Here is a 26,000-nt window from a genome sequence, read left to right as displayed (position 1 = left end):
TGGCAATGATTATATTAATCCTGACCCCCTCCTCCCACATACAAACACCTTACCGTTTTAAAACCAATAGATTTAGACCTTTCTGTTTACCATCTAAGATCACCTTTCATAAAGCAGGTGATTATTAATATTTATAGTTGGGGATTATTCCAACGTTTGTTGCCAGCTTTGCACAGGTATGCTCAACTGATATCAATCCAGACGCGTCTATTTATAAATACATGAAAAGCAAACGGATAAAAATTAGTTGTCTTGTCAGTTGAGAGATGGAGATGAAGTGGATGTTGGTGTAGATTGATGACTTTGCATAAACGTATTCAAGTCCAGTTGGACCCATAGAACTATCTTCACGTGGTCCTTTCTGTGAGTACCTGATGCTAGACATAATTACATTCCATTTAACATCCGTTTTACATGCTGGCATGTGTTGGGCGGCTTTTAGAAATTGTTATGTGGTAAGCTGATATACCTATTTATGGAAGAATTGATTTACCCAAAGACTATGAATAAAGTTACATCTAACACTTTATTGGATAGCGATTCCTGGCAGTTATGACCCTAGAATCATGACGTATACTTATAACTAGGGCTGTGACAAAAGCATACCCTTTTCATTGTTTTGACTCTTGAGTATATATCCGTTAATATCTTATGGTTTTATATAGACGGATATGGTTCTCAGTTGATTAAGTGGGTCTGTGTCGGATATATACCAGAGAGTAAAAACAATAAGAATATTCTGTTGTCACAGCCTTACTTATAACAAAGTTTTGTTAAATGGACTTTTTGTTAATTATACCACTGTGTTTGGTTTGATTATTAATGGCCTGCAAGGCTACAACAGACACTGACTTCCAAATTAACCCATCTTTGGTCTTTATTAATCCCTCTTTCTATCAAATTCATCCTCATCCCTACTTCCCATGTTTTCTTGGCTTTCTTCTGCCAACTGAGCCTGCTACCTTCTTCTACCTCTAACCCAAGCACACTCATCCATTCTTTTCTTCCAATGTGACCAAACCAACAAAGTCATGTTCTGCATGCATCTCCTCAAACTGTTCAAATTTGATCTCTCTGTCAGGTTGTCAGATTTAAACCTGTCTTTTACACTTGCGTAACACATGCATCATGTTGTTCGTGTAAATCATGTTGTTCGTGTAAATCATGTTGTTCGTGTAAATCATGTTGTTCATGGTACAACATGTTGTTCATGGTACAACATGTTGTTCGTGGTAAATCATGTTGTTCGTGTACAACATAGCATAAGCAACCCTGTCTGCTTTAAGCTATTCTATTCTCAATATTTAGGCGCTATATAACACTATTAAATATATTTGAGTGCTTGTCGAAGCATTACTTATTTATACCTACATTTTGTATTCTAACACAATATCCCTATTGTCACTGATGGTTTAAAACCTGAAATTGATCTGCCGTCGCCGTCCAGTGTCTGGTCGGCACAGTCCTGGGCCATTTGCTGTGATCTAATTGTAGTTGTAGATGATAGCAGGTCCTCGTTTTGCAAAGCCACTAGAACCAGATTTTACATAGAGCACCTGGTAATACTAAATAGTCACCCATCTAAGAACTGACTCGCCTTAATGTTATTTAACTTTGATCTTATGTTATCTGATGTCTTAACATTATAATAGCTGTGTACAGGTTGATTCATCTCTATCTAAATCTGGCTTTAATAAATGCTTGTTAGTTTTGAAGAAAGTCTGCTGGTTATGTAACTGAAAATAGTCTTCTTTTTTTTTTTTTCATCTTTTGTAAATGTCAATAAATTCAGAATAAGAAAGTCCTGTTAAATATTTTAATAAACTTTACAAATAGTTTTGTATTGTTTCTTAGTTCTTTTTTTTATTTTTTTTTTTTAAGGCTATGAAGTATATGGCCTTGTTAAAAACTCCAGAGTAAAATGCAAAATGTTGAAGATTAATGTTTCCAATAACTACCCCTATATATATATATATATATATATATATATATATATATATATATTAGAACCCCGGGATACGGCATTAAACATTAGTAACAAAATACAATACAGTATATAATGCACATGTGTATAATCAAATAACATAACACCATAAGGCAGGTCAAATACCGTAACCAGGGTCCAGAAAAGCATTGTATTCCACAACGTAACCTGAAAAAAAAAACGTATCCTACGGCCACTGTATCCCGGGGTTTTACTCATATATATATATATATATATATATATATATATATATATTAAAAATACTTAATGTAATATTGTACCTTAGTACACGTTTACACATGTAAACCCAACATGTTGTAGTTTCAGTCGCAAAGGAGACAAAGAATAGGAAAGAACTTGACTTTTCTTTTTAGTATCAATGACATTTCCTCATTTTCTCCGCCATTGGGGATTTCTCGTTATGACTGTGACGTCACTCACATCTTAACGTACTTCTCTTCTCTCTTACGTAATTTCTCTCATTTTTATAGTATTTTTCTTTTTCCTTACCGTGACGTCATTTTGCACACAGCTAGGCATTTGCATATGTGCGGCCATGCTTTGTTACAATGCAATTATTGTGATGCCTAGTTTTGGCATCAAGGAATTTAAAATTCTAATGTCTTTCCTGAAAAAGTGTGTCCGAATTCACATGCCCCCTTTTTAAATTCTCTTTTCTCTAGCCTTTTTGTTCATTTGTGTTTTATCAACTGAAGATGATTCGATGAAGAATCGAAAACGTTCGTGGTACATACGGAACATGCATTCACTTTTTTTTTTCTTTTACCCACAAAGATCATCAGAAAAATCAATTTGAAAATGAGTAAATACTTGTGTGTCTATTCCTTTTTAACGTAGAATCGTTAAGAAAATATATAATACATATAATGATGAAATCTATTTAGCTTCTACACATTATTGCAGCTTAACAGTAACATCAATCATTAGAACTATTTGATTATCATCATTTGAAAAACAATTCGTTTTTTATACATGTGATTGTACCATTTTTATTCGTAAATACTAGTATTCGTAAATACTAGACTATTTGCTAGTGCATTTTTTTAAATTAATTTTGTGTGTGTGTACATACGTACTTTCTTTTCATTGTTAAAATAATTACTTACTCTTAATGTTACCTTACGTGTTTATTAATGGACAACTTTTTTCTTTTTTTTTTACAGTCTTAGAAGACATCGCCAAGCGATAAACCTCTGGTCTTACTAGAGGCCAATTATTTAATGAAAACCGAACAGTTTATTTATTTTTTTTAAATTCTCAGAAGCTATGCAACTATTTAGATTGAGTACATTAGTGATTTTCTTTATTTAATTGGGGATTAAATAACAATATCTATCTAAAGGATAGGTAATAACCCTAACCCTGATCAGATTTTTGTAACTGTACATCTGTCATTTACCAATAAATAGTCATTTTTACTGCATCGTTAGTGATGTTGTAACGTTGAAGTCATTGGGGCTTTCATGTGTTTCCACATCATACCTTCTCTTCCGGTTGACCTAATCTGGACTAATCACTTTTATTCACCTTTCCATTGTTCAACCGGAAAGTGTCTACTTCATTGCATTGATGTTGACTCTTGAAATCGGTTCAAATTATTTAATCTCATTTCATATGAAATGCTGTTCTCATTTTGTCTTTCGTATGTTACTTTGAATAGGTTTCATGTTTAGCCGAGTTCACTCAACTCTTCAAGTTGATCGGTCAGTGTGACACACTCGAGTTTAATATAGCATTTAAATTGTTAAATGTGTAGATTGAATGAACACAACTTTAGTGCTAGTTCGTCAGCTTTTGAATCTGACAAAACTGACTTTTTTTGTTTGGTATCGTCCGGCCGTTTATATAAACAGACGGATGTTATCAAGGTGCTTAGCCAATCAGAAGACAACTCTAGGTCTTCAGAGAGTATGACGACGTAGAGGAGGAGGGTTTCCCGGTGACATTACCCAACAGGAACGCTGAAATTTTCCTTCTCACATGTGTGCTAACCCTAAATGAAAATCTGCAAAATTCTTTGAAAATAACAAAGTTCTCAGAAAAAAAAAAAAAAAACTTGTACAGGTTTTAATAAAAACTTGAAATTTATTTATTGATTTATTTATTGATTTATTTATTGTATTTATTTATGTTTTTACTGTTTAAATTTTGATATGGTTGTATTCAGGGGAAGCATTTTCGATCTTAAAATAAAATTACTGTCCAACCGACATTTATATTCAATATTTTTTTTTAAAAGTTTAATAAAAAATGTGTTTTTTCATATCAAGAATTCACTTAATTAAAAAACAAAAAACAAAAAACAAAAAAAAATATTTTAAATATACATACCAGCCATGGAACGACAATAATATATAACGTAAATTAATCAAGTAGTTTTTTTTTATGTAGAAAATCATTTTTTACTATTTTTAGTGATTTTAATAGTAAATTGTAGCCATTACAGGGTTGATTTTGATCTCGGTACTTCGTATTAAGTTTTCTCCCTCTTATTAAGCATGGCGAATTAAAGCACACTTTGCGTTATGATGAAATTTTATTTTCTTGGTTAAAAAAATTATCTACTTGATCAATTTACGTGCTTTGTAGAATATGGTATTTTTGTTCTGTGACTGGTACATACATCATAAAGATATTTCGGTATTTTATTTTAATTAAGTTGAACTCTGGACAAACGCCAAATGTTTCAATTGAATAGGGCAGGTTTTTTTTTTAGGAATAAGAGTTTTACTTTTGATAGATTTGTTTAATTTTCATATTTAATCCTAATCAATCAATATTTTCTTTTTTGCGTCAGATTTAGAGAAAGTTGGAAATGAATTTACTATCTGAAATTTTCTTGTCTGCAAAACTATTTTAAACTGGATTCTTAATTTGAACGGAGGCGTCTTAAAGATATTTGTCTATCTTTTATTTTCTTACATTTTTGTAAGATTGTATTGATGGGAAACAAACTAAAATCACTCTCTGACTTACATTTATATTCGGTAGAAATCTTAAAATATTTTAAAAAATTTTTTTATTATTTGAATAGGGCACATCTTAGCAAGTTTTTCTTTTTTATAGGAACATGAAGTTTACTTTTGTTCAATTTCTTCGATTTTCATATTTAGTCTTAATCAGTATTTTTTTTTTGTTAGTCAGATTTAGAAGTTTGAAGTGAATTTATTCTTAATTTTTTTGGCGAGGGTGCTTATATTTTATTTGGATTTTGGTACGGTTGCATTGATGAAGCAAAGATTTTCAATTAATAATTTCAATTTATTTTCATCGCTTTTAATTTGATTACATTTTAATTGTTTAAATAAAGAGTTAACATAGATCAATGGTTTCCAACCTTTTTTTTTACATAGCGGCACTCTTTTCTTCCGTTTTTTTTTTTTTCTTATTTTATTGCAAAAAAAAAAAAAAAATTAAAGATAATATAGGGAAAATTTTCATTCACATAAATCAACATATCTTTTATCAAAATTGGGTCTGAATTATTCAGCTGCGATGCCAATTACTGATATTTTGATTAATCGTCCCATCACAAAAAAAAAACAAAATGATTACTAATTAGTGAGAGACGTTGAGATTCCAAAAATTCAGTGTTTTTTTTTTGTTTTGTTTTTTTAATTGAGCGATGTCATCATGATTAAGAAATTAAATGTCTTTATTAAACAAAATGAAATGAAATAGCTTCTAGCTATTATCTCTTCTCGGCACACCAGTAATCAATCTGCAGTATATTAATGTGCCGCGGCACACTGGTTGGGAACTACTGATATAGAACAAAATAAAATTAATATTTGGATGATTCAGACTATTCTCTTACCGAATCAGTTTTTTTTTTTCTTTCTTTAAAAAAAAAAAAAAATATGAACTGAAAATGTCATCGAAAGGTTTCAAGGCGAATCTGCCTTTACTTCTTTCAAGTTTTGTTGGTTAATATGAAAATGGGTCAATTAAAACTCCTATTAAACCTCACCCTTCATAAAAAAACAAAAACCCGTTTGCTAATAATGCTAGTTTTATAAATATCTATTAGCATTTTGAAATCGGTTAGAAAAATGTTTCATGACATTTGTGAATAATTTGCAAAAAGTCGCATTAAGTATCAAAAGTAATAAAATAATACTTATCATCTTCATAGTTGTTGTTGTTTCACTACGTTTCAGCCAACTATCCCTCTGGCCTTCTTCAGCTGGTTAACCGCGACAGGATAGGAATTAACTATATCCCCAGTAATTACTGCCTTCCATAGTTGTCTCCCCACATTTTGGCCAACTAATACTCTGGCCTGCTTTGGGTAGGATTAAAATCGCTATCTTCAGACAATGCTCACCTAGAATCAGCGATTCAATGCCTTTATCCACTGTGCCACGGGCCCCAAAGGATGTTGGATGTTTTGGTCTTATAAATCCAAGTTTCATTCTTATCTGATCTTCCATCATTGGATCCATACTGAGTGATATATTATTTCTTATTGGAATCCTTTGAGATGAGTAATTTATTCATTTGTGGATTGTTAACCTCATCTTTATAGTTGTTTCATCACGTTTCGGCCAACTGTTCCTCTGGCCTTCTTCAGGTGGTAAACCACGGCGGGATAGGAATGCAGAGTCTGTTAACTGTATCCTCAGTAATTACTGCCTTCCATAGTTGTTGTTCACCACATTTTGGCCAACTAATCCTCTGGCCTGTTTTGGGTGGGATTGAAACCGTTATCTTCAGACAATGCTCACCTGGAACTGTAGAGATTCAACAGAATAGTTGGTCGAAAAGTGAACCAATAACTATGAAGATGGGGATAACAGTCCGCAAATAAAATATACAAATTACTCATTTCAAGATTCCAATGAAAATAATGTATAAAAATATTTCTGAATTTTTTAGATGAGAATTGATTATTCGTATTATTTGGATTGCTGTTCTTTTCTCGAATGTAATTTTCGCAATGCTTCGGTTAATGTAACCCCGACCTTCAAGTGTATCTTGTCGAATTCTGGAATCTTTCTTTCCCCGAGTTTGGCAGAAAGATTTCACAATTCAACAAAATACAACTAAAGAAAGTTGGAGGTTAAATCGACCGAAGCGTTGTGAAAATGACACTCTTGTTGAGAACAGTAGTCCTAAGAATCCAAATATGAAAAAGATAATTGTAAGTATAATAAAGAATATAGATGTGTTATCTACTATAAAATGGACCTGTTGAGTCACCCACTGAGCATGGATTGAATTATTTGAATGAGGAAAATGTGAATTTGAAAAACGAGTTAAATAAAAACAAAATCCAAAATTGTTTTCTTTCCCCTCTCTCTTTCTGTTTTTCCCACTTTCTGTTTCTTACAAAGTTAGTGTTTTTGGCGTTTTTTTATCCATACGTTAACAGAAACATTAATGGTTGACAAATAAGAATAGGTATAGATAGATGATTAATTCAAACAGTTCCTACCCCTTTCTGATGTTAAGAAAGGCTTCCTTAACATAGAAAAATGGTAGAAACTTAATCGTCTGGCAGCCTTTTTCCAGCTGATTACATAACTTGCCAGAAGATGCCACATAAAATTGCCAAAGATTGGGCTGTGAAATAAATAAGTACCTTTTTTTTTTTTTTTTTTTATAATTCCCCAAAAAGTAGACCTGAGTATTCAGTCAAATATTATTTTTACTTAAAAATATTTCCAGTATTTTTTATCAATAAAAAAACTATACATAATTACATTCACTGTAGTAACTTACTCTCTTAGCATTTTTTTCCATGACATTTCATACACCTTTTTTTATAGTAGTACTTATAAAGCAGTAGAAATTAACATACACATATTACTTGTGCAGTTTATACCCACTCCTTTTGGTATGTGTTTTTATATATATTTTTCTAATTTGTTCGTTTGAATTCTTGCTATGATAATTTTATATTCTTATTTCTTTGCAGGTGCTAATGAGAATTCTACACTTTAGTCTGCATGAACTTGTTGCATGCTATCACTGCTAAGCGGGAGACTTCACCGGCTCTCAAAAAACTCCAAACATCATGCGACGACGCCACAAGCGGTACGTGCCCAGTCACGTACTCCAAAGAAGAACTGAAGGAAAAGTTAAACGCTGTACAATACCATGTTACGCAGGAGAAAGGGACGGAGAAGTATGTATATTTCTTAATATTTCACCCTCACTACTGTTATGTATTACTTAGCAGCAGTAATGTTTCTTTGCTTCCCCATGAGGGCAGAGTTAGACACAAGGTCGGTTTTTAATGTGGAGAAAATCCAGCTCCCCCAAAAGAGGCACTCTGGGTAGGAACAAAAATATAAATTATCTCTGTCGTGAAGGATTTCTCCTCCACTGACCAAGGACAGAAAACAAAGTGTAGCATCAGAACAGATACTACCCTGTGATCTTGATATAGTTTATTGCATAAAACTTACAAATTAAGTTATAAGACAAAAATGAAAAATAACATACAAGAAACTTAGGCATGAAACCCCTAAGAAATTTGGGGGGAGGGTGCAAGATCTTTCTGAAAGGTCTATAGAACTTTGAAGAAGGCCAAGTTTGTTTGCCAAGTACAAAAGGGATAAGTCGTTTGATTCGCTGGATTTGACCTTAGCATCACGTGTCACTATTTATGTGTTGATATCTTATTGGTTGAGTTTTAGTCACGTGACCAGACAAGGATTTTTAAGTTATAACAAGTTGAACTTTATACATAGTTCAGGGATGTGATGTAGTTCCAATTTTTTCGTAAATTTCTAATCAGATTCTACTTTTTGGGAGGCGATTACATTGAAACAACTTGGAAAATATTTGCAAAGAAACTTTAAAAAGAACTGAAATATTTTAGATTTTAGTGAGCATTAAAAGATAGTTCAATTAATACAAGTAATAATGTAATAAATAGAAGTAATAGCATAGTTTCGGTTTCAGACACAGATACAAAATTTTCATTAGTAATAGATAAAAAGTTATTGAATTTTCAAAGTTAAACCCAAATAGCATTTAAGCTGACAAGTCGAAGTTTGCTTTTGACTAGCAAATTTTCATCTGTTATTACTGCATCATGTTATTTCTAATATAATGCTTTTTACTACAATTTAGTTTTTTTTTTGTTTTTTTTTTTGTGTTCTAGAAAATCACATAATCCAGGAATGTAAAAACTCTGTATGTTTGCAAATTAAAAAAAAAAAAAAAAAAAAAAAAAAAAAATCCGAAACTGGGCAATTATGCAAAATCTGGTTAGATTTTATATTTGCTTTTCTAAATATAAATTTTAAAAAAATTTTCTTGTATTTAAAAAAAAAAAAAAAACTTTGACTAAATCAACATTTGTTTTCTTTTCATGTCTAATCTATATCTATTTCAATTGATTAGTAATATAACCCACAGAAAAAAAAATCTTCCAATTGATAACCCCTCCCTTCATCCCATTAAAATGATTTTTTTTTTTTTTTTTTTAATTTCTTTTCCATATGTTTCTCAAGAGTCGTCGTAAGTAGAGCAGTTGCAGGTCACATTGTTGCTGCAGCGGCAGTCTTTACTTGTAATAAGACTTTTGTAATCAATATCTTCTTGCCCCATGATAATTGCGTGTGTGTGTGGAGACATAGGCACACATATGTATAAATGTATTGTTAACTAGCAGGTCGCCCTGGTCATAAAATACGCTTAAATATGATATTTTAATTCACACAGATTTCGTATTTATTATTATAGAGTTAATCCTTTATCAATTATTTCATATATTATACCCAATATGTAGTTGTGATTTCAAAAGTAAAAAAAAAAAAAAAATGATTTGAATCCACTAGATTTAAAACCGAAACAAAAATTGATAATGGGATTGTTAAAAAATTATGGCTATCATTAAAAACAGAAAAGGAGAGAAAAAATAAAAAGGTAAAGAAAAATAGGATGGGGGTGGATAGATGAAAGGGCAGATAAAACTATGGAGATACATATAAGAATATGTATAAAAGGGTAATATATTTTAATTTATCATCGGTAAAGCCAATTTTTTCCATGTTGTCGCTTAGCAACGATGATAAAAAATGAGTCGTGAAAATTCTACTGTGGGTAAGTTGATAGCATGTTTTTTTTTGTTTTGGAGGGGGGGGGGTTGTATGATGTGGTCTGTAGATTTAAACCCCGCACGTAAATTTCTTAATGTTTTTTTTTTATCGTTAACTGGAAAGAAGTTTATATAAAATAATTTTATAAAAGTAACAGTAGGTTCTCTAGAGTGCAATGTAGAATAACATATATTTTGGACTAAGTTACTGTTAATCATTCAATCCCCGGCAATGTTATGTCTCTCTGCTTATATATATATATATATATATATAAGAAGAAAAGAGAGATTTAAAGTAGAAGTTTACAATTAGTTTTTATTATTGGGCAGAATACTCCAAAACTGGTGTATTAGGTAATCCTTAATCTGCGAAGTTTCAAAGAATGCTAATTCTTCTCATCAGAGGAATAACTGTTAGCAAAATAATCAGATAGTCACGCCAAATATTAGCATTTCTATGTATTTACTAGGATGAAACTTAGTTTTATGAGTTTTAGTCATAAAACTTAAACACACGAACACACACACACACACACGTGTATATATATATATAATGTACGAGCAATACAAAGTTAGATTCCAGTAACTTTGTCTTTATTAATTTTTAAAAAGGGACCAAGTAAAGATGAGATACCCCGTAGCAGAAGACGAAGATTGGTACACATTTCAAGTAACACCGGTTGTTCGACCTTGACAATGCCGGTGGTTGTTTGTAAACACGTTAAATATCAAACATGGTCGAATGTTTGAGCAAGATGTTTTTTAAATATATTTACAAAACTTTTTAAGATTTAAAAGAAAAAATATATATTTACAAAACATTTTTTTTTTTAATATTAAATATTTACAAAACTTTTAAGGATTAAAAAAAAAAACTTTTTTCTATTTGCACAAAACTTTTTAATGTAAGTAACAAAACGAACGTATTTAAACAAAATATTTAAATAAATGGGTGTCTTTTTGAACGCGTTTTTTTTTTTAATATATTCACAAAACTTTTTTTAATAAAACTAATAACAATAATTATGATATAAATAAATAAATAAATAAAAAGAATGAACTTTATTAATTACAAAACATTAACTGAGAATTTCCGACGCTAAAACTTGTATTTAATTTGCCCTTGTAGAGAAGTAAGCAAATAGCAGGTTTGTTTTTAATAAAAATAAGTTATAAAGATTTGTATCTTGTGATACTATATTTCATCTTTATAAAAATAAAAGTTATAAAAAGATATGTGAATAAAATATATTTTTTTAAATCTCGGTTGTTTATACTTGTTGCTTATACTTGTTATTTTATTATGCATAAAAATTGCCTCGGTCTAGAAGGATTTCTTCACTGACCACCGACATACATCGCACTTTCAATAAATATTGAATTGTATTAAAACCGCACACACACACACACACACACATTGTCCATAAAAACCAATGTTAATCGCAAAAACCCGCAAAACATTCTCAAAAATCCGAACAAGTCAGTTATTTTATATTTGTTTTTGCCATTAAAAAGTTTGTTTTAAATCATTTTAGTTACCTTTTTAAAAATATGTATTTTTTTATTAGAGAGAAGAGATCAGCGTCCGAAATTCTCAGTTATAATATCGGTTTTTAATGTTTTGTGATAATATAGCTCATTCTTTTTATTTAGTTAGTTATTTCTTTATTTTTATTATAATTATTTTATTAAAAAGTTCTGTAAATATATATTATTTAAACTCAGAAAGACACCCATTTATTTAAATATATTTTGTTTAAATACGTTCGTTTTGTTACTTACATTAAAAAAGTTTTGTGTAAATAGAAAAAAGTTTGTTGTTTTTTTTAATCCTTAAAAGTTTTGTAAACATTTAATATTAAAAAAAATATGTTTTATAAATATATTTATTTTTTTAATCTTAAAGTTTTGTAAATATGTTTTTAAAAATCTTGCTCGCGAACATTCGACCAGATCTGCTATTTGATGTGTTTACAAACAACCACCGGCAATGTCAAGGTCGAACAATCGGTGTCACTTGAAATGTGCGCCAATTTTTGTCTTCTGCCACGAGGTATCTAATCTTTATTTGGTCCAACATATTTTACGACCGGGCAAGGCTGGGCACTCCCTCTCCGCTAATGATAAAGGGTTTCGTTCAGAATTCCGAGAGAGAGAGAGAGAGAGAGAGAGAGAGTACCGATAGCCAAAACGTTGTGAAAACGATGGCAACAAAATACTCTAAAATATGTAAATAATATGTCTTTCCTGTTGAATACAAGATACACTTGAAGAAGGTTGGAGGTTACATTGACCGAAACATTCTGAAAATGACACTCAAGATGAGAACAGTAGTACAAATAAGGATGCCGTTTTTACTACTGATACTTCCTCTACTCCGCCCACCCCCAAGTTCTTGTCTCCTTGATTATTTTATTTCTTCCACCATCTAAAGTATTCAATGTACAAATTAGCAAGATAATGCCAGTTTTATTATATAGATAAAAAATTGTGACTGAAAAATGGCTAAGGAAACCTGCTTCCGCCAATATTAATTGAAAGGATTTGCTTTTGATATGGCGTACCTTGACATGATAAAAGCCTTATTTGTTGATTATACACTATTTTATTATAATTTGATTATATATTAACGGTGATTAATGATAGACTTGTGCGTTACTCTTGTCAGATTATCTGTTATCTGTTGTGCATTCAAATTAAGAGAAGACAATGCCAATAACAAAATACAAAAGACGCCATATTCATCTATATATGAAACTAGCAAGGTTATTCGGTGTTGCCTGAGGACAAGAATGAAATAAATTAATTAAAAAAAATATGCGTAATATCTTTCTCTTCAAAACGTCTTTCTGCTTCTCTCTTTGACTCCTTCTCTTTCACTCCGGCAACAGAGTTAATATAATAGGTAGGAAAAAAAAACTGTTTGACCTAGTTTCAGTGTTGGTTTTAAAACAACTACCAGTAAAGACGAGAGTTAATTATTTTATCCCTTCCTCTATGCACTTCTTTTTTACTTCTTACTGAAGTGCCACCATTTATCCAAGCACAAAGGCCACTTGAGGATAAGTGTTAAACGAGTATCAAGTCGGTGGCGAGATAACACTGATTGGGCGGAATTTGATTATTTAAGAGAGCTGTTCAACAAGAATTTGTTTACATTGGATTTGAAAACTACCATGTTGTAGTGAACTGGGAAGCAGCCTCGTAGTATTGTTCCACAGACTGGTAATTCTATGAAAGAAACTTTGCTCATGGAAGTTTTATTTAGTTTTAGAGGGAGAGGGAAGTATTGACAGTGGTTGTAGCTAGATGAGTTTTTGTGAATGTTTTGCAAGAATGGGAGACCCTGGATTGGAGCTCAGTCGAGCAACTGCCATGAAGATAACGATAGAGGAGAGAAATAGACGTCTAGTAGGAATGCAAAAACCGCATCCATGGTACAAAATAAAATTTGTATATATTATTTATATAAATAAACCGGATACTTGTGTGTGTGTCTGAAAATATTTAACTGATAAACTCTTAAACTACTGGTCACATAACACTGAAATTAGCAGGAACGAACACCAAGGATGGTTTATAATGATTAAAATCTTTGTTTGGATGACTGAATTACATGTACAAAAACATGGCGGCAAGTTGAAATGCAAAATGTTCATTTCAATCTACCAACATATTTCATTACTTTTGTGCAAATTCATTCATAGCTTAAAGTGATCTAATTTTAAATCTTTCTTAACTGTCTGTCAATAGCTCAAACGGTAGGGAACACGGCTGAAGCACTAAATGTTTGGTGGCATCAGATAGAATCGAAACCTAAAGTATTTTTTTTTTTTTTAAACTTTTGAAATTAGTACTAATATATATATATATATATATATATATATATAATCAATAGAATTGGTTCTGTAATAATAAATATGAAATCTGGGTGAATTAAAATATATTAAAGCATATTTTACGACTGGGTTGGGCGCCCTATCCCCCTCCCTGCTAATATCAAAGGGTCCAGTTCAGAATTCCGAGGGAGTACGATTAACAAAACGTTGTGAAAACGATAGCAACAAAATACTTCAAAATATGTCAATAATATAAATGTCTCTCCTGTTGAATACTAGATTCTGAAATGAGACCAGAAGTGCTAGGAGGAGAGGAATATACAGATGTATTAAACATAGATCTCATAACCTGAATGAAGCTGCACATTCAATCATTGTTCAGGCAGTACATTTTCATTTTATTCAATCGCACTATAAAATCAAATTTGTATAGCGTCTAAAAGAGAATTATCTCATTTAACCTTGATTGGTCTTAAACTCAGGCTCCAGTATTTAGATTGAGTTGAAGCCAGAAGTTTTGCTAATAAGGAGAAACGTGTAAAAAAGAAAAAGTATTGTACATAAAAATGTATTGCAAATACTTATACGACACTATCTACATATTTAATTTTTTTTGTTTGTTTATAAATTCTGTTTAATAAAAAGTTCATAACTTTTTTAATTCATGTTTTTCATGTATAAATTTTCAAAGTTTACAAAAAGCGTTTTTAAATTAAAATGCTTTAATAAAAAAAATGTGAAAAGGCAAGTGTGGATATTGTTATCTATATATTAATACTGCAGTACCTTTTTATTATTAAAAAAAAAAAATAGGTGATAACACACTACAAACATTAAATTAGTATACAGATACACTAATGTTTGTAGTATATTATCACCTATCTTTTTTAATATATAGAATCTCTCAATCACCGAAGAGGCAATGTAAAATTAAAAAAAAATATTTTTAATTAAAAAAAAAAAAAAAAAAATGTGATGTTGCTTTTGGGCCGTACATGAAAGTAAAATATATCTTGGTCTTCTGTCTAGAATCAAAGGGTAGTATATGTCCTGTCTAAAATGATATTGTGGGGTTTCCGTTCATGCCAGGCGTCCGTACAATGAAAATATGTCAGACTCCTATAAGGATATTGTAGATAAACCGTAATAACCAGATATGTTCTGACACTACATTAACCAGATTACTTAAATACTTTTACAGTTTAAACAAAAGGGCTACAATAATATCATGGGGATCTCCATTCACGTTAATGTGAAGACAAAATGCCATGTTTGTTAGTTCACTTAGTACATCCCACAACATTGGATGAACACATGTTACTGACAGCCAGACGCCATATTGAATATCCATTCAAGACAAGGGAAATAACAAAATATATAGAATGCCACTAAGTTCGAGGACTCTAACTTTAACATGGCTGTGTCTTCCGGTTTCAAGTGTAAGTCAAAGTTCCAACAAAAAGAAACAAAACAAAAAAAAAAACGGTTATTAACACAAGTCTCTTAGAATTTCAGTAGAGGCTTCCATCTTTATCAAACAGTCTGCGATCTGTTCCTGTCTCTTGATCCATTCAATTTGGATTTCTTCTTTTACCAACATTTCTCTTCTTCTAGTAACATCAACTCTCAAATATCTGTCACAAGGTTTGATGATTTTAAGGTCTTTACCAAAGATGTGTTGTCTGTTTTGTAAAGTACTTCAGGCAACTTGGGTAGTCTGAAGATTTCTTGCAGTCTGGCAGTTATCAATACTCCTGCATCAGCAGCTTCACTGAGTGCAATAGTCTTGGATGCCAATGAGCTCTTTGTTACTCGATCAAGTTCTTTTGATGACCAGCATATAGGACCCAGTCTATTCGTCTTATAAACAAAGATGATAAATCTACCCTGTGAGGAACCATCCTCCAAGCTGGCATAGGTAGCATCAGAATAACAAACCACACTCAAATCTCAAGAATTTCCCAGCTATGGAAAGGATATGAAACCTGTCTTTCATTTTTACTTTAATAGTGAATTGTCGGCTTCAAAAAGTAATTTCACTTTAGGAGATTTTCCGGTATTACTCATCCTACACACATCATATGATACATCAAGTCGAGTTTGGGTAGATACCCACATCATCTGACCTTTAAGTCTTTTTAAATCTGTCTTCTCCTCTTCACTCAGTTCTTCATTTTTTCTTAAGGATCTTCCTTTCTTTATATCTATTGGAGAAATAGATGACACATAATTGTTTGGTTTATAATGATCCTATTTTCCGTTTGTCTAACACACAATCCCAGAAATTTGAAAGTTCCATTTTCATGCATTCCAACCTTGAATATTTTCTTTAATTCTTAAATCACATTTTTTTTTTTTTTTTTTTAAATAATCATTTCCACAAAATATAAAGTCATCTACATGCATTATCAGAATACCCATCAAGTTCTCAGATAAGTCATGCCAAAGAAACAGTGCATTGTCATATGCACTTATCATTCCTTTTAGTTTAGGTAATTTTTCCATGAACAAAGCTTCTTTGTTAGAACTGCACGCTTGTGAAACTCTTCTGCTTTCCAGCTGACTACAATCTGATTGTCTTCAAGACTAATGTAAACAAGTTCTTGATGAACCGTCCCCCTAAGTAATCCAATTTACAAAATTCCTGCTACTTATGTTTATTACCCCATAATCACATTGACTAATGTATACCCATTAACCATTATCCTCGAGTGGCATCCGGGCCTTGATAAGTGGTGGTTCCTGTATATAAAAAAAAAGTCTCTTACTATGAACGGAGCACATCATTCAATCCATAAATACATCTTTTCAGCTTCCACACTTGTGACTCTGGACATGCCTCAGATGGTGGTCTGAGAAATACTACTCTCTCTAGCATATCACCTTGCAAAAGTGCTGAGTTGAAACCAAGGGTCTCCACCTGCCAATTCTTAATGGAGGCTGTTAACATTACAAGACGCATAGCTTCACGGCTGCATGTTGGAGAGTCTGTTTTTAGGTTGTATGAATTTTCTTCATAATCACGGGCTACAAGATGAGACCTCGTTATCTTTTTGTTATCCTTAACTTTCTGTTGCATAGGAGACGATATTAGAGAGAGAGAGAGAGAGAGACGGATGGTGGCATTCATATTGATGAGGGGAAGATACATTTATACAGATGTTACAGGGGGGGGGGAGAAGACATTTATACCTTTTACAGTTCTGTGGATGTTCTTTCTTTTAACATATATTAGAGTGGAGAGAGATTGATCAGTTCTTTAACACCGGAGAGGACAGTCATTACTTAGATGGAGAGGGGGACACATTACTTAGATGAGTTATACACAAAGTTCATTATAGAGATGAGTGGGAACAATGTTCATATAAATGATTTCAAATTACCTTCAATTTGGTAGAAAGGCGACACGAAGACGGCAGTTACAAAAATATGGGATGTTCTTTTATTCCATTTGACCTGTCAAAATGATGATGACATCCTGGAATTCAAAGTCGACTACATGATTAAAACTTTCCCCATCGCTTCCAAAGGGACCCTCCTCTGACCATGTCAGCTCTGTCTCCTATCTTCGTCTCTAACTCTGTCTCATCTTTGACTCTAGCTCCTATATTGAGAATTCATTTCTGCCATGACGTCATACGTGTGTCCAAAAACGTGAACAACTCACGTGGCCTAAACATGCGTGGTTTGCACATGTTTCCACCATTTCTGCAGGCAAAGAATTCTTACTAATTTATTTTTTCCGAACCTATTTTTCAACATATTTAAATTACATTGTTTTTTATTTTCTCGACCTTATTTTAATTCAGTTTTCATAAAAAGAATTGAACAATTAAAATTCCTTTTCCAACAAACATATCTAAACTATTTTATGTGAAACTTAACAATGCAAAATTCCACATTCCATTTCTGAATCTATTTCTGAACCTAGCTTACAAAGTTCGAATCCCGGTCTATCTAATTTTTTTCTTACAAGGGCTCTTTTCTTGTAACACTTTCTGTTATCACTAATCTTGTTGATATGCATTTTTGACCTATGCTAGGGATACATTCATACACTTCGTGAGTTTTCATGTTTTTATTTCTTTCTCCTTTGCACCAATCACATCTTTTGCTTGTTCTTGTTCAGTTGGGAGGAAAACATGTTCTTCATGATTTCCTGTTACTTGGAAAAGTTCTCACCACTGATCAACCTTATCCCAATTGATACACACTGAACATTCATTTTCTGTAGTTGGTTCTATATCCCACCAATGGCCATAATTTCCAGTTGATTTTGGTTGTGTACTCATAATCTTTCCTTTTTTCCACTCCTTATTTCCAATTTTATATTCCACTATTTTCCCTTTACTCGGCCTTGTAGTATTGTCTTTCAGTTCCTCCATATTACTATTGGAATTTTCTTCAACTTCCTCTTCCAAGACTTCATTCATCTCATTTAAGAGAATTGCATTTTCTTTATTCCTTGGCCTCCCAAGGTCTTTTGTTCACCTTCAAGTGACATGTTCATGTGACCAGTGACATGTAGAATGCTCCTCCATGTCGGATCAATACACATTGACCCTTTTTACCCAAAACTTTGGCAGGGCCATACCATCCTTTATAGTTTTGTCTTCTATAATAAACACTATCACCTGTCACAAATCGTTCATCTGCATAATGTCTTATATTAAATTGCAGTGCTCTCTGAATTTTTTTCACTTGATTCAGCCTCCATAAACTTTTTTCTTGCAGAATGTAAATCATTTTAATTGATTCTAACCATATCACTGGTTGTTGCAGCGTCTAATGTGGGTAGCTGGTCTATCAAAACTGTCGGCAAATTTATATTGGATCCAAAACAAGCTCATTTGGGCTATGTCCAGAATGATTCTGAAGAGCATTTTTGGCGCTAACAGCTCAAGCCAAAGTTATTTCTGGTTCACATTTCTCATCTTCCAATGTTTTTTCCATTGCTTCAGCCAATATTAAATTATGACGTTCCACAGTGCCATTACTAAATAGACTTTCAGTGGCTGTAGTGCAAATTTCGATATTCATTTTTTCATTCATCTCTCTCTATAATCATCATTATTGAATTCTCCCCTATTATCACTCAAGAAGTGTTTAGAAACTCCAAAATATGCTATCCACATTAAAATGTTTTAATCAGCCTGGCAGCAGAGTACCTAATGAATGTATTGATTAAGTGTAAAATCCAGCATTAGTTATGTCTAAATTCTTTTTAAGTTCACGCATACAGTGTCATTAAACCGGTTTCCAAGAGCTAAGCCCACCACCAGATGAAGGGGAGGGTGGGCCTTCTAAACCTTAAACAAACTGAACACGAATCATAGACATCCTTAATAAGAGCCAGAAACTCCTTATCCTTAAAGGCCCTACTGCCTCTCACAAATGATATCAATTTCTTTTTTGATGAATGAGCAAACTGTTTATGTAATTTCTCGGCATTCGTTCTTTTCTCCATTCTGGAGCATTTTTTTAAGGCTTCACAATGCAACACAAAGTTTGGTGACTTTTCAGCCTGCAAAAGCATATTTGTCAATGGAAAGCTATAATGTCCAGAAGTTGTCTTTTGCAATTTTATATATTTGCCTAAAATCTTACAATTGTCACTTTTAAAACCTAGTTCCATGCCAGCAATTTTCATTGATTTATGACTTAGTAACCAGGGTAAATCATTTTTGACAATGTCAACCTCTGTGTATGCTCTGACACATTTAACGCCTCCTATAGTTACTGGAAACTTAACTGCTTTAATTGCCTTTACCTCGTCTCCATCACCAAAACAAAATGTTCTTTTAAATTTAAGTCTTCGCTAACCACTTATCTTTGTCATTTAATGTACCAAAAAATACATTAAACCAAAGTTCTCCAGTAACATTCTAGAACAGGCAGAATCCAACACTGCCAGTGTCTCTTTTACAAATTGGACATTTTTATATTAAAATCATTTCTCAATGTTCGATAACAGGACTCTCATTAATTAATGAGAAGTGTACATGGTCTGAATCCACAACAGTGTTAATATTTGTCGGACTAACACCAGTAGTCTCTGGCAAAATGCCTAATAGAATTACATTTAAAACCGCGCATTGTACTACCTTGTCTATCCGTTGGATTTGTTTCTTTGATAGAATTTTTGTTCCCTTTTATTTCTGTTCTGATTGAAATTTACAGTTTCAATTTCTTCCTTGATAGCAGGAACTGTTTTGCCTTCCAATGAAAAAATATCAGAAAACACTTTTTTTTTAAAGTATCCTTCATTGCTGCAAAAGTTAAACTTCCATATGTTGTCCTCGATAATTTTTTTTCATTTTCTTCTGATATATTCACTGCATTTAAAACAAAAAATTCTTGGCCTCCTTCCGGCAGAGAAATTCAATATTTACATAATTTCTGGTACAAGAATTCATAACGCATCAAAAAGTTATTTACGTTTATTCCAGCAGCTCTTTTGTAAGAGTAAAATTCCTTGACTGACATGAATGCCACCATGTTTTCGTCCCTTAAATATATCTCATCCAACTTGTCTGTAATTATTTTTAATCCATCAGTTCGACCGATATCTGTGTCGAACGCATTCTTGTATGTTTTGTGGCAATGATAAAAATACTACTGGGCCCTGTTTTTCCTTATGTAAATCCGCGAAGATAGACCATATACTTATGTTTTGTTTCTATTCAATGTACATTTCTTCATTCTGCAAAATAGGTGGCTGTTTCATAAATGACGCCATCTTTCTTTTGATTGTGTTTCAACGTAGGTTGAACAGATATAATATCTGTCACACGAAAAAACTATGCTCTGCTACCAATGTTAGTTCTCTTAGTATATCCCATGACGTTGAATAAACGTGTTACTGATAGCTGGATGCTATATTGAATATCTAATCGGAACAAGAGGAATAACAATATATATATATATATATATATATATATATATATATATATATATATATATATAAAGAAGGCCACCAAGTTCGATAACTCTAACTTTAACAATGTTGGTCATGGCTCAATCTGGGGTGCCAGGTGTAATAAATTTTTATTTGTTTGCACATTTTAAAACTTTAAGTCGATAAATCTTATTCATTTATTTGAAATTAGTGATCTCCCTTGTCGATGGTTTATTGATCAGTGATTATTTAAGTTTCATAGTCGACCCAGATAGTTTTTTTTGTTTTTTTTTAATATTTTGTTTTTAAATAAATTGTTACTCTCAATGTGTTATTTTACCAATAACATGCTAAAATCACAAGGAATATTAATTGACAAGTAAGAAGTGAAGTTTGATTTGTCAGCTTAAATGCTATTTGTGTCCGACTTTAAAAATCTGTCAAGATAACTTTACATGTGTTATATATAAGATTTACTGCTGACAATTGACGAGTTAAAGCTGTTATTGATCTCCAGCAGGTTTGTAAGTAGATTGCAAGTAGAAAAAAAAAGAAAGTGCTTATCTTAATCTGACTATTTTGGACGATTCACATCTTTTCTATAAACAAAAATAAAAACATAGGATGATTTCCCACAATCAAAATACTAGCTTGAAATTCATGCATTACTTATGTTCAAACGGCGTTATATTTGATCACTGAAACTTAACCAATGAAAGTTTTTTTTTTTTTTTTTTTTTTTTTTTTTTAATGCAGCTGCCATGGTAACCTTTAGCAAATATGAATGTTTGAAAGTGGCAGATGTTGGTATTGACTACTTATTTTATTCTTGAAATAAAACCAATAAAGTTAAGATTTTTTTTGTATTTTTAAAATATCACTGAAGGATTTTTACCTGAATGAGGGATATGAATTTTGTTTTTCTTGATTTCCCTGGGTGATGCTGTTCACTCTACACATCTCTAATATACCTATCTATCGATTTATAAAAGTGAGAATGTGTGTATGTGTGAGGACAACTCTCAACCAATATATTAAATTTTTCCCCTACAGGTTTGAAATTTGGTATATAGGATATTCAGACATGTCAAAAACTTTTTAATTGGTTTTCATCCGGAAAAGAAGGCTGCTAAGAGGTAAAAATTAAAAAATTGGGAGTCATCGGATTTTTATCTGTTTGTCAACTATTTCACGACTGCACGTGCACAAATCGTTCACATGACAGCTTCCTTATGTTAACAAGTAGGTTTGAAAACATCTTTTAAAGATCGTGTCAAGCTGGCCTAATAATCAAGTACAATAATCACTTTAGGTTTCAATCTCAGCCTGAGTATTTTTTTTTTTTTTATAAGAAATGAAATGTTTAGAAAAAACATACTTGCATGCACATGTCTCAGTTTCTTTCCGTTTTATTTTTTTTTTTTAATTTTTTTTTAACTTTTTTTTTTAAAAAGAAATTTAACGTTACGTTTAATACCAGGAAATGTCAGGTACATCTGCTATTATATCTATAAAAATGAGAATGTGAGGACGCTTATCAACCCATATACTCAACAAATTTTTGATTTACAAACTTGAAATTTGGTATATAGGGTATTCAGACACGTGGAACACTTTTTAAACGTATTAATTTATTTTTATTTCAGAATATTATTCTCATCTTTATTATAATAAAGATGAGAATAATAGTCCGAAATAAAAATAAATTAATATATATAATGCTCACCTCAAAAATGAATTCCAATTAAGGAATAGTATATATACTTTTTAAACGGTTTTCATCCAGAAAAAAGTCTGTTAAAGGGGTCAAAATTGAAAAATTAGTAGGTGGGGGATGCCATCAGATTTTTATCTTTTTGAAAACTGTTTCAAGATTGTGCATGCACAAATGGTTTTCATGACAGATTACTTATGTTAAGAATTAGTAGGTCTGAAAACATTTTTTAAAGAATGTGTCATGCCCGCCTAATGGCTATCATACTTGACTCGCTGTGTACCACTGTGTACTTTATTATTCTTGATATTCATAAATGATCTTCCTGCAAAAAATAGTCTCTGAGATGGGTATATTCGCTGACAACACTACGCTCTATAACAGACACAAGGGGAAAACTAATGAACGCATATCCAAGACAATGGCAGAAACCGTACAGGAAGACCTCCAGTATGTAGTTGAATGGGGTCTAAAATGGATGGTAACGTTCAATGCTGTCAAGACTAAGCTCATTTCCTTTAATAATTATAAGAAACGTCCTCGACCATAAATAGCTATGGCTAAACCTACATTAGCTGAAAGTACTTTGTTCAAACTCCTTGGCTTAACGTTCACATGGAACATGAGTTGGAACAGATACAGTGAGAGCATTGCCAAGGCTGCTGCGAAAGAAAGTTACTTACGTGCTAGAAAGTTACTTACACTTGAAAGTATCCTGTATCTCTACGAGGCCACCATTCGCCCATGTATGGAGTATTGTCACATTTGGGCTGGTGCATCTGCTACTAGTCTCTTCTTTCTGAACAGGTTTCAAGAGTCGCCAATCTGATAGATCCTGAACTGACATCCAAGCTTCAAACTCTGTCCCATCGATGAAATGTTGCATCCGTCTGCCTGTTTTACAAGTATTTTAATGGTGAATGCTCCGAACTACAAGCCCTAGTATGCCTTTGAGGTAAATACCCCCGACAAACCTGACAAGCAGCAAAGTTTCACCCCTACACAGAGATTCCTAGATGTAAGAAAGCTTTCTACTCTAATAGTTTCTTCCCTAGAACTGCTAGACTTTGGAATTCCCTTCCAGGTTCCTGTTTCCCAAATTGTACTGACATGCAGAAGTTCAAGTGTAATGTGAACAGACATCTTGCTGCTCAATTCCCTACATAGTATCCCTGCAACTTATGTCCCTGATAGTAGCCCCTAGATCAAAGTGGCACTGTACCTTGTTTGATGTGAAAATGTAATTAAAAAAAGGGAAAGTGTTTGTCACGTGTACTTTCATGTAGGACTAAAGCTGGATTAAAAAGTCACTTACGTACACACAGACGCACAACACTTAGCTGAAGAGATGGTAAACTTCTGTTAAAAAGTAGCTATTATCATCATCATCATCATATATATATATATATATATATATATATATATATATATATATATTTATATTTAAATGGATGGGCTCGCCAACAATTGTTGCGTTTTTTATATATTTGTTTTATTATTTGATATTTTCATTTTTCCAATTATTGAAATAAGTTTAATGCATTTCAGACGATTTTTTACGTCCTTATCAGAAGTTTTGCTAAAGCTATTTCGAGAATAAATGTGCTCTTCACGAAATGGAATGTATTTTTTAAACTGTTATTTCTTCTAACTCAAGTGTAGTCTACCCTCAGTTTAGTTATAGTCTGGTCAGGTTCATTGAGTGGAAATGGCCAATGTTAAAATGGAAAAGCATTTTGACATTGACCATGGAAGATTGTTTTGTCAAGTGCTCCACCTCAAATCTAGTTCACTACTTTTTAATTCTTTTCCATTTGAACCATATATATATATATATATATATATATATATATATATATATATTAAAACTTCATATGCCTCTACACAAAAGCTATTGATTCCATGGATTGGATTTTACTCCTGCATTTCACTACAGGATTTTTCTACATGGACTTTTATTCCTTTTCCAACCCCGGGTAATTTTTAAGAGATTCCAAAGGATATCTTACGAAACTCGTTTTGGATTCACTAATCGCCCCCACCTAATGCGAACTTTAAGATATCACTAGACATTAAATAAACTTTTACTTTTCTTTCAATTTTCTCTTTCAACTGTTTTCAAGAATTGAGCTCACCAGCAAAAATAAATACTTATCTATATTTAACTTTTGATATTTTTCCCCCTCTGAGGAAAAGTGCCTTTCTTTGAAACTCCATGGAATAAGAAACCTTTCACCTTTATTTCCTATTCCTTGTTTTGAATAATATATTGCAAATTTAATTCTACTTGACTTTTCTACTTACATTAGGCTCTATCACTGATGTTGAGCTTTTAATCCGGATACGGTTGTTGTTTTATAAATATATACTTCTATATTTATATTTCTGCACTTTGGAATTTGAAAAGCTTTTTTATTAATCTTTCAAATTTTGCTCCTATTACTACTGTGTGTGTGTGCACACACGCGCGTTTATATATAATGAAAATATTACAATATGATGGAGACGTTAACAAATATATATATATTATGCACACATGCATGCTTGAAATTACTGCAAGATGTTGAACTTTTTCTGGGACTTTTTTTTTCTGCACATAATGCTAAGTCTTATTTTATGATATATATCATCAAAGAAATATTTGTAACATCTACCAAAGCCTATTGACTTTTTTAAAATGTATTTTATGTTTTTTGACATTTGAGTTTGTCTTTTTTTTTCTTCAATAATCTATAAGAGAGTCTACTTTCATTCTGTCTTCATTTCCATCAAAAAGTGGAATGTTTGTTTTGTTTTTTTGTTGTTTTTTTTTTTTTTTTTTTTTTTTTTTACTTTCTGCAACTTGAGTCAAGTCAGATATTTTTATTGATTCTACGTATTTGTCCACCATTTTCTTTTTCTGCTGCTGCGGCAGAAGAGTATTATTTTTTTTGTTTTTCCCCTTTTGCTGTTGCACATTGCTACCTTTTCGCATGCGAATAAACAGATTATCAGTCAATACGAAATGAACTCGGCGTACGCTTCTCTCATCTCGTTTAATTATGTTACTTATTTCTAATCAGTTATTGACTTAGTTTTCTGGTCGTTTATGCATATAATGTACTTACTCATGCCAACATCGATGTAGATATTTAGTAAGCCAAGTATGACACAAGTATGACAATAATGAACATCCAATTCAAGAGTCGAACTTTCAATGATTTGCAAAAATCTCACCACGTTTCAATTAAAAAGAAATTCTACAAGAACTTGTGGCGCAATGGATAAAGTACTAAGTTTAATTTAGTTCTAAGCCAACATTTTATGGAGGTTAAAGGTTCAGTCCGCTGTGCAGGCGCTACAAAGAATAAAACTGAATTGCTTAAGACTTCTATCCGGTCATATCTGATGAAACTAGAGTATGCTACTCCTGTGGAATAAATAAAAGATTAAGTTCAAAACTCCATACAGATTTCAGAGTTCAACAAGATACACCTGAAGGTCGGAGATTA

The 26,000-nt window shown here is 32.1% G+C and overlaps 1 protein-coding gene across 4 annotated transcripts in view; it reads left to right on the top strand.

The window, feature by feature from the left end:
* The window catches only part of LOC145297735 (methionine-R-sulfoxide reductase B3, mitochondrial-like), a 292,708-nt gene that overhangs the window by 151,656 nt on the left and 115,052 nt on the right, over nt 1-26,000 (top strand). For all 4 annotated transcript variants that reach the window (XM_080143955.1, XM_080143953.1, XM_080143954.1 and 1 more), the window contains exon 2: nt 7,926-8,135. In XM_080143955.1, the coding sequence (XP_080000081.1) occupies nt 7,957-8,135 (179 nt within the window). In that variant the 5' untranslated portion in view covers nt 7,926-7,956. The remainder of the gene's footprint in view (nt 1-7,925; nt 8,136-26,000) is intronic.

This window comes from Euprymna scolopes, chromosome 18, assembly GCF_053919585.1.
Source record: "Euprymna scolopes isolate OS-2025 chromosome 18, ASM5391958v1, whole genome shotgun sequence".
Lineage (NCBI taxonomy): Eukaryota > Metazoa > Mollusca > Cephalopoda > Sepiida > Sepiolidae > Euprymna > Euprymna scolopes.
Note: the sequence above shows the minus strand (reverse complement) of the source record. Positions and strands in the feature narration are given on the sequence as shown.